We start from the raw sequence: 10,350 nt of genomic DNA on the forward strand, positions 1-10,350 counted from the left end.
CGAGAGAGAGAGAGAGAGAGAGAGAGAGAGAGAGAGAGAGAGAGAGAGAGAGAGAGGGCGCGAGCTAGGGACTTGGATAAGGAGCTGACTCTAAACCAGACAGGACTTTAATAGCCAAAGAGAAGAGGAAGTAATGTTTCTCCCCAGGATGTCCCTAGCAGAGGATAAAGGAGTTTCAAGCTGTCATGGAAACAAAAGCACCTTCTTCATGAATGTGTCTTGCCAAATCCAGAATCTATTCAGGTGGAGGTTGAGCATTAGACACAGAAGGGATTGAGAATGCAGTAGAGAAGAGGATGCAACAAGGAAGAAGACGGGAAAGGGGACAGAAAGAAGGAAGGAAGGCACAGAAGGAGGAAGCAGCACACAAGGAGAGAGAAACTGAGGCAACAATGGGGAGAGGCGAAGGTAAGCTAATCTCCACATCAACTGGACTGAATTAAGAACCGACAGGGCATGAGTGAGGTAGGCCTCTGGGTGTGTCTGTGAGGGCTTTTCTAGAAAGGAGGGAGGGAAGAGTAAGAGCAGTACCATCCAAGGGCTGAGGGCTGGGCTGAATAAAAAGGAAAGCAGAGCAGGTAACTGCCAGTGTTCCTCTGCTTGCTGTCTCTTCATGCACTGAGATATGGTGTCCTAGCTGTCTGCTCCCAAGCCTTCATGGAGGACTGTATATCTCTGCAAAGGGGCTAAAATAAGCCCTTCCTCTCTTAAAAGTTGCTCTCTCAGGTATTTTGTTGCAGTAACAAAGTAACTAATGCAGTCAGGAAGAAAGAAGACCATACATATTGAAAGATGAGTGCTATCCCAGCACTCCCCACAGGGCTTCAGGGCAAGGTGCCAGTGGTCTCTGAAATGCCAATGCTCTCACTCCAAATCAGCTTGTCAGAGAAGCTGGCAGGATAGCAAGTGACTGTTGGGTTCTGGAGAAGGAGGTTCAGGTAAAATCACCCATGTGGGCCAACAGAACCAAAGCCAGGACAGGTTTGGCTTCTAGAACTAGAGAACATCATGTTAAAAACCTAAAGCCTCTGTGTGGAGTGCCGACCAGCTCAAACACCTTACTTGGCCAGCAGGCTCATGAGGTAGGTGGAAGTGTTGGTGTCCAGTCTCAGAGGAGGCACCGTGACATAGGCGGCTGCATGGGACCAGTCCTGGTGGTAGTAGTGCAAGCCCGTGAGTGTGGCGTGTGCGTTGGTGGTCTCGGCCAGCACCACCTTCCCTGGAAGAAGAGTCGAAAGCATAACTTGGAAGTCCCTGATCAACATGGTTGAGTTGTGCATCTCACTACGCAGTTAAAGAAGCAAACGGGAAAGGCTTGTCCCAGCTCCCTTGGGCATTCTGTTGACCCTGGGCAAACGACAAGGGTTCTGAGGCTAGGAATTCTAGGAATTCTAATGTGGTATGGATAGCTGTGGTATTAAGGCAGGATGATGGTAAGGCAGGCATGAGGTGCCAGGCCTAGTGGGCAGCCCAGCCTGTCCTCTGTGCAGGCAGGTGATGTGACAGCTTTAGAGATTCTGGGGTGGAATCTGGACAGACTCAGAGGGTAGGAAGTTGGAAGAGGGGTCCATCCAGCAAGCTGGGCCAACAATCCAGCTGAGATCCCTCAAGGGACCTCAGCTGAAGGAGAGGCAGAAGGTGGTGCCCAGATGTCAAAATGTTGTGAAGGTGATGACATCCATGCTGCTGGCTAATACTCCCAGGTACTACCTTGGCTTTGTTCCTCCTGTTAGCAGACCCTTACCAGCACCCCAGGCTACTAACTTCAGTACTACCAGGGCATCTACTGGGAGTCACATAAGTGCTCCTCAGGGGTCAAACGTAGGGTTCAAAGGGAGTTGGTAAAGGGAGCTGAGCCCACACAGTTATTTCACAAGTGTCTTCCCTCACCACCACCCTGCCCCCTACATGTCCACTGGAACCAGTTTGTTAGTTGCCAAGGTTAGTTCAACATAACAGACCAAAAAGCCACCAATTAACGAGTCAACTTAAGACTCAGATAATTTTACCTGACCTAGTGAAGGTAATAGACATTTCTGGAAAGCTGCTATGCGTGAGGAAGAGGACTGGTTCTCACTTACTGAGCCCAGGCTAGAGCAGAGCACCCCAAGGCAGACAGTTACAAAGAAATCTGTGGCTATCTGTGGTCTCAGAGCCTAGCCTGGCAGACTGTTAGCTGACGGACTCTTAACCTTCTCCCATCCCACTGCACAACATGTGCCTAAGCCTAGGTAGGACTCACCTTGCATCTTAGCAGCTGCAATGACATCACCAGCTGAGATACTAGACACATTGACCAGGTAGATGGGACAGTGAGTCTAAAGGCAAGAGACAGCAGGAAGTAGCAGTAACCCCATAAAGCTGCCATGCACCCAACCGCCCCTTGATCAGTCCCGCGCCAACATATATCCCTGTGTGTTACTCAACACCCATCAGCAAATGACAGTTTATGCTTGGGATGCAGGGCTGTGGTCTGAGCACACAACAGGATGCAGAACTGTGTGGAGCAAGGCGGAAGCAGACAGAAGCCAGCATTGGGGAATCACCAGCAACCTGGGAGGTGACCTCAGGTTGTAGCTGATGAGTGTAAACTTCCGATTTTCTCTGATCTCATGGGTTTTTTCCCGTTTTATTATTATTTTTTTGTTTATAAAGATGATAACCCAGAAACAGTCACACACTACATCCTGTACCTGACATCTTGATGCCTGTGGTCTGAAGGTTGCCTTATCAACAGACAGAATATACCCGGGAGAAAAACCAGGCTCAGAGTCTAGACTGGACCAAAACTGATCTTGTAAACATCTGGATTGTCATAGGTTCAGCTATTCTATAGAATTGTGCAAATGTAGTCCATGGCTGACCTAACTTGGGCACTTCTGATCAAAGAACCAAGGAGCTGAAGGCTGGTCAGACCCTTCTTTATTATGGGCTGGGTGTCTATCAGGAAAAATGTGGTATAACTGTTGTCATGACAATGGAACAAGCTCCAGACCTTTAAGGAGCTAACAGGCTGAGTTGATTAATCCTAGGGTTGGCTGACATCCAGCTTCCCTGTCTTCCACATTCGTAAAACCACAACTCAGTGTTTACATCCTTCAGGGCAGCCCAGGCTGTTCCAGAGGGGAAGGTCTCACGTAGGATCCCTCATTAGAATCATAGGGTTGGGGGAAAGCAGACACACTCTCAGTAAAGATTTCTGGGCACTATCTCAGTTTTTGATTTCATAGGTGAACCTGAGAGCTTGCTTATCTGAGCAAATCCAACTCTTGAGCGACATCTGCTGGGAAGAAGGATGGCCTCTCCCAGGCACACGGCATTCTCCCTTGCAGCTGTCCAGGGCAGAGCGGTGTGATCCTATCACCGTGATTTCAGATAATGAAGTAGTGGATCAGGGGGCTGTGATGTGCGGGCAGTGGAAAGCATGTGTTTATTGGGTAAAGAACAAGGCTCTGATTTCTGGCGCCCTCTCTTGCTGGTTCCTGACACACTCTCCGGTGCCTTGTTAATGGCTTCATCTGAACTGAACCAGGGAAAGAAGCTAGAAAACAAAGGCGCAGCACCAGCATACAGATAAATTATAAGTGTGTAAGCCATTTATACTTGAGCATTGACCCTCAGCTTCAGTGGCTTCATTGATCTAAGGGGTGGGACAGAGAGCTGGGGCAGGCAGGATGCACACCACAACTCTGGGACCAACACAGCCATTTGGCTGGATTCTGAGAGGCACTTGTGGCAGTGGCCTTCAGACAAGAACCATGGTCCCAGGAGGATGGCAACTACTTACCCGGTTTGCAATGGTGATGACACGGTGAGTGGCTTCCGCTTCCAGCTGTTAAAAACAAGGACGAGAAGGAACCACCCATTAACATCTCCTCCAAGCAGCTGCACCTGCCTGAGGGCTCTCTCTACAGAAAGTGTTGGGGAAGCTGACACAGCAGAGGGGCTGGCTGCACCCACAGGGGCTGGCTGTGGATAGGAGCAAGACCCTGGCAGGGGCCCTGGGCCCGAGCCACCAGGGTTTCCATGGAAAGAGAGTCCCAGGATTTAGGGTACTGGGTGCATCTTTGGCGGATGCTACACAGGGCTTAGAAAGGGAAAAGGGAGCGGCTGGGAGGAGAGGTGGGAGGGTAAGTTCTGATCAGGATGTAAAGTAAATAAATTAATTAATGAAGAAAAAAGGGGGTGTTTTCTGGGCAAGCCTGGTGATGTGAGCTGGTTGCTTGGCACTGACAGAATTGCTCTCTGCCACAAGTGTGCTATGGCACCCCTCCCCCCCACAAACGTTTTAAGGCAATGGAAGGATAGTAAACAACTTAGTCTCGCCTCTCCCTGTGTGCTACTGTATCCTCCCAATGGCAATCACAGACTTGCCGTAAATAGATCAAGCTGGAGCTTTGCCCAGAGCAGGGTTCCTGTACCCGAGCATTACTGATACCGGAACCCAAGTATTCTCTGTGGTTGGGCTGTTTGCACACTGAAGGATGCTTGCGGCGTCCCTCCCCTTTGTCCATCAGATTTCAGCATTAGTCTACCCACTCTCTCTGCTGAGACAGCTAAAAACATCTCTAGACACTGTCAAATGTTTTCTGGAGGGCCAGTCTGCCCTGGCACGGACCCAGGTCCCTGCTTTTAAGTAGCAGATGCTGATGGTAGCAATTATCACTGTTATCACCCATCACCCAAAGCCTTGCTCTTTCCTCTCTTACCTGGCACAGACAGCTAAGGCCGAGTCTGAGTCAGCCCTTCGTCAACCTTGATGTCACAGAGCCACCTAGTGAATCACGTGCTCCGAGTCTCCAGGAACCTAGGCAGCTGAGGATGACCTTCAACTTCCTGATTCTCTTGCCTTTCAAGTGCTAGAATCGCAGGTGTATACCCCATTTCAGTCTTAGGTGGCATTGGGGATGTCAGGACCTCACATGAGCCAGGCAAACATTTACCAACCGAGCTTCATCCCCAGCCCTGGTACAGATTTCTCTACTAATTCTGAGGTGCTCAAGCAGCAGCTACATTCGAGCCAGCGACCAACAGGGACAGGGAGAAGGTTGGAAGCAGCCAGGCCAAATTGGCTCCTGGGTGATACCAATGTGTGTAGACCACATTGAGTCTCCCGGAGATCTAACTACCTCCATGCTGTAATTGACTGATTGACTGAGATAAGCTATTGCTATGTAGCCCAGGCTGGCCTAGAACCTGTGCCCTTTCTGCCTCAGCCTCATGAGAGCTGGGAAGACAGGTTCCATATCATCCTCCCATTGCTCTGTGTTTTAGGCTTTGAAGAAAGAGGGGACCACTTCTGCCGTAAAGGGTGAGAATGTCAGAACAGGGCCCTAGCACAAGAAGGCATTCTTTATCTACCATGATTCTGCCAGAGCAGACTCTCTCAGCAGCAGACCACTGGGTATCCAAGTTAGTGCCCTATGAAAGTCCACACAGGGGTATAAGCAGAGGGCCAAAGGCCTTCCCTTCACCTTGGTGAGTAGTATGAGTGACAGGGTGTGGACAGACACATGCTCGTTTCTGGTGGGAAGAGTTCAAACTCTTTGTTAAGAATCTAGACTCCAGAATGCAGAGTCCCAGCTTTGAGCTTAACTTTCTTCTAACATGCAAAGGATCTATCCATCTCCCTCTTTTTTTTTCCTGTCCACCTCTTTTGTCTCCACATTCAATTCTGGATAAAGTGAGCCCTGAAACAGTCTCTCTAACACCTTGAAATTAGAATTCAATGGAGCATGGCGGGGTTTACCCTGTCCTTCTAAGGAAAGCCTCAGCATAGAGAAAGCTTTTTCTTGGGAAGCTTCCAGATGGGAATTTTACCTATGGGATGACATAGTTTTATTTTCTTTTATTTATTTTCTGAGAGAGGGTCTCACATAGCCCAGGCTGGCCCCAAGCTCGCTATGAAACATATTTTTGACATCTCTCCTAAAAGATTCCATGAGTGTTACAGTTTGAATAAGTAATGTTTCCCATAGTCTCATGATGTTAATTCTCTAGATAGTGGTGGTATTTCTGGAAAAAAGAGGCAAAAGAAGGTCATGGGGGGGTGTCTTCCCTTGGTAGCTCTCTGGCTACTTCCTATTTTGCTATTTGCTTACTGACTGATCATCTAGTGATCAGCCCTCCTTTGCCACATGTTCCTGTCACCATGAGATTCTGCCCATGTGGAAACATCCACCGAATTTGTTGAAACTATAAGCATGAGCTATTATTATTATTATTATTTTTTCCTCTCAGCCTTGTTTTCAGTGACAGTAAGCTAACAAATACAGGGAGTCTACATGAAAGAAAAGAAGCTGACCGCAGACACAGGAAGTTTCTCCTACCTCCTCTGGATGGCTGATCTCAATTCCTTCTGGGCCTGTGATACCCAAATCTAGAGCCTCCTTAGCACCCTGAACAACAGTGAGAAAAAGACAACAGAATTACAAAGGTACAAGAAACTACTTAACCTCAGGGACAGTAAACTATGTTCCTAGGCTCTCTTCTGTAATGTACATTTTCCAAAGGAGAAACTGGGGCCTCACGTAGTAAACAGCTCCTGATTTACTTCCCACTTCTTAAGGACTGTACGATATCTCTTATTCTTAAAAATACAGCCCAGTCGCTAAGCAAGAGCCTGTGTCGACCAAAGACAAACACCGCTAGTCGGTTTAAAAGTTGGAGCTGATTCTCTGGAAACCTCAACAAATATCTGGTATCAGCAGCTCTTAGGGTTAGCTTCACTCCAAGACAGCCAAGAGGTTCATCCTTTGTACCAGAGAACAGATATTTATGATGTAACCGTCCTGACACAGGTAGACGAAATGGAGTGTTGCTATTTATTTTGCATGACTACATCTCAAAAAATATTCTCAAGAGATATTCTAAATTATTTTGCTATAATAGAATTTATCATAACCTTCACAATTATCATCTAAGACTTAGAAACCTTGGAATGAATAAATTTTATATATAATTTATATTTCAGACCAAGATGTTCACACCTCACACCGTTTTACTCCTTGGTTTAAATGAACTTTGAAGGACAGTGACAGGTGGTCAGAGAGTCACTGTAAACTGTCTCCATTGTCCCCACCCCCACACAACAACTTCAATTGCAGACTTGCCTCAGCCACAAGCTCTCCGTTCTCAGCGTGGACCCGGGGGATGGCCCCAATGTCCCTGCAGGCATGAAACACTTGGTACAGCTCACTGTCTCGGAGCATGTACAAGTCTTTGTAGGTCATGAACATCTGGAAGGAGTTGACCCCCTTCTCCCGAACCAGAGTCTCCATTTCTGCTTTCACCTGGAGAGCAAAATGCAAAGTCAGTGCCCAGTAAGATGAGCAGGTATTGGCCCAGTGGAGAGATGGGGCAGGCTGTGGCTAACTGTGTCTCAGGTCCCAGGTCAGTGCTCTCTGCCTGAGCTGACCACTGAGCAGAACTCCCCACGGATGTTCCAGGTACCTTATCGGGATATCCTGAGCACACAGTGCTCAGTACAGGGAGCCACTGTTCTTCTGTGTCTAGCCCACGGCCTTGGACTCTATTGCAACTTGATGCTCACTGTGAATGCTGGGAAATGGGCACTTTAAGTTAGGCAGGATAGGCCTGCCCACCATCTCCAGGGACTCCTAAATGTTTTGTTTGGGACACAGGGAAGCTGGAGTGGTGGGTGAGGGTTCCGGCATACAGGAGAGCTTCAGGCCGCAGCCAGCTCCGTCACACACCCATTTGGATACCAGCCCTCTGGTGCCTTCTTTGAGGGTCCTATCAGCACTGTTACCTTGGGTGCCCACCAGGTGATCCCTACATGGAGGGCATAGTCACAGCAGACCTTGGGGTCAGCCAGAGCCCTGCACTTCTCATAGGCTTCGACAAGGGAGGTCTCCTTGTCTGGCAGGACGTGACCGATGATCATGGTGGTGCCTCCAACGAGGGCCGCCTGAAGGAAGAGGGAGGGAAGATGGTATTGTCACAGCTCTGCCTGTACTAAGTCACCATCATGGCGAGACACGGTGTTGAGGTGCACCCAGAACAACCACAGAGGATCAAACTCAGTAAGGCCTACTCAGAGGAGGTTTAGAGGTGTGACAGATGATCTTTAGCACTGTGGTTTCAGTGAACAAACCTCCTCACACAGAGTTATAGCTTGGTTCTTTGGAAAAAGCATTTAGCATATTGGGGAGCCCAAGCCTGGCTGCTACCTTCCCAGTAAGATCTCCCTCAAAGTGATTTTTGGCTGGCAACAAAATCAAAGGCCAAAGGATTTGTTTGTATATACCTGTAACAGTGGGAAGCATCAGCAAGAGTTCACGGAGAAAATCTGGTGATCTAGTTACAGACAGGCATTAAAGCACAGCGAGCTTTACTATGGGATTTTAAAGATATTGTCTTCTCACTTGTTTTGTTTGTGTATTTATCCAGACAGGGTTTCTCTGAGTAGCCCTGGCTGTCCTAGAACTTACTCTGAAGACCAGGCTGGCCTCGAACTCACAGAGACCCACCTGCCTCTGCCTGCTGAGTGATGGGATCAAAGCAGCGGTTTTACTTAACTTGGGAGGAACAATGGGTCAAAATTCACAAAATAAAGTACTGTTTTGGTGTGGGAGTTTTTAAAAAAACAACCTCACCTGCATCTTTCATATCAGTCCCTTTGTCCCCATGTCCCCTCTCCGAGCACGTGAGGATCATATCTGTCTTGTCTGAGATAGAGTACTTTTAGATGCATGACCGAATTCACAGGCTCCACAAGATACTACTTTAAATAGATTTTTCTCGAGCCGGGCGGTGGTGGCGCACGCCTTTAATCCCAGCACTTGGGAGGCAGAGGCAGGCGGATTTCTGAGTTCGAGGCCAGCCTGGTCTACAGAGTGAGTTCCAGGACAGCCAGGGCTACACAGAGAAACCCTGTCTCGGAAAAAAAAAAAGGTTTTTCTCCCCGTCTTGTGTGTGTTTGCACCCGTGTGTATGTACATGTATGTAAAGTGTGTGGGTGTGTGTGTGCACGCACAGGGATGTGCATGAGGGGGAGGCTCAAGGTGGATGTTGGGAATTATTCTTAATTGCTCTTCCATCTTACCACTAAGCAAGGTGACTCAAGCAAACTCAGAGCTCACTGGTAGAGCCAGTCTGCGTGGCCTGCTTGCTCTGGGGTCTTCTGACTCTGCCTCTCCAGGCTAGGTTCTGGGAATCCGAATTTGATTTATTTGAGCAGATAACTTTTGTGAACGTCCAAAACTGACATTACCCAAAGGTCAGGTAAATGTGCTGTTCCCAAATAAAACCCAGTTGTTATGATTAAAATAACCAAGGGAGGAGTCTGCACATGTGGGGTCAGCTTCTTGGTTGGACAGTTGGAAGAGAAAGTCAAATATCACTATGGAATGGTAAAGTGTCAACCCAATTAATTTTCCCGATTCATTCTGCTTTCCACAGGGGTAAAAAAGCCCAATGAAGCTGTAAAAAGCTTTATTTTCTCTATAAAGTCAAATTCCCTGATCACAAACCAGAGACACTCCAGGGTGCTAAGATGGAGAAAAGGAGTCAAGCAGCAAACAATTAAGAATGAAAAATCTCAGAGACTCAATGACCTGACTTCTTGCATTGCTTAAAGCAGCCAAGAGAGGGCGGCAGCTCTGTGTAATACACGTAGGCGTGGGAGTGGGGATGGGGATTGGGGCCGCACAGATTGTAGTTTACTAGCTGGCTTCTGTTCCCGGATCTGCTGGAGCCTGCCAGGCTGATTCATTCTTACAGCAGGTGGATGTACTCTGTTTTGTCCTGTCCACGTGCACATGGGGGAGTCTGATTTACTAGCATTGTATACCCTAAATTGTTTAGTTCTTTGGTTCTCAGTTGCTGTCCTTTGTGCATCTCAGCACAGCGGCAGCCGTGGGTGGGAAAAAGGGGACTCATGGAGACTGTAGTAATAAAGGACTCAGGACTGTTCTTAACATCTGGGACACCAAAGCAAAGGTAGAAAAGACAATTCATTTGCCAAATCTCCAAATACTCAACAGTGAAGATCGAACTAATAAACCGTTTTCCTCCTTTCGTGATAAATGTGTCCTTACAAGGGCCTCTGAAACTGAGCTATAATGCAGAGAGATTGCCTTGCCCTGGAGCCCACCCTACTCCACAACTTCCACCCTGGATACATGCCAAGCACACAGATCCAAACTCTGTCCACTGCTACAAAATGCCACCCTTGGACCCAGTGTGCACACATTTGTGTTCTGATCCCTAAGAAGAGAGGTCCAGGCTCGTGTGGATCCTGGAAGGCCTCTTGGCTTTTAGGCTGGGACTTTCAGGGACTAAGAGTGGTCTGGGTATAGGTTAGGGGACTCAAGGCTGACACAGCAT

The 10,350-nt window shown here is 48.1% G+C and overlaps 1 protein-coding gene across 1 annotated transcript in view; it reads right to left on the reverse strand.

The window, feature by feature from the left end:
• Positions 1–10,350, reverse strand: part of Dpysl5 (dihydropyrimidinase like 5) — a 43,133-nt gene that overhangs the window by 10,454 nt on the left and 22,329 nt on the right. Inside the window, exons 2-7 of the mRNA XM_028782935.1 lie at positions 7,772–7,930; positions 7,113–7,292; positions 6,330–6,398; positions 3,788–3,832; positions 2,243–2,318; positions 1,063–1,219 (exon numbers count right to left, since the gene is read on the reverse strand). Coding sequence (XP_028638768.1) covers positions 1,063–1,219; positions 2,243–2,318; positions 3,788–3,832; positions 6,330–6,398; positions 7,113–7,292; positions 7,772–7,930 — 686 coding nt within the window. The remainder of the gene's footprint in view (positions 1–1,062; positions 1,220–2,242; positions 2,319–3,787; positions 3,833–6,329; positions 6,399–7,112; positions 7,293–7,771; positions 7,931–10,350) is intronic.

This window comes from Grammomys surdaster, unplaced genomic scaffold (assembly GCF_004785775.1).
Source record: "Grammomys surdaster isolate TR1022 unplaced genomic scaffold, NIH_TR_1.0 946, whole genome shotgun sequence".
Classification (NCBI taxonomy): domain Eukaryota; kingdom Metazoa; phylum Chordata; class Mammalia; order Rodentia; family Muridae; genus Grammomys; species Grammomys surdaster.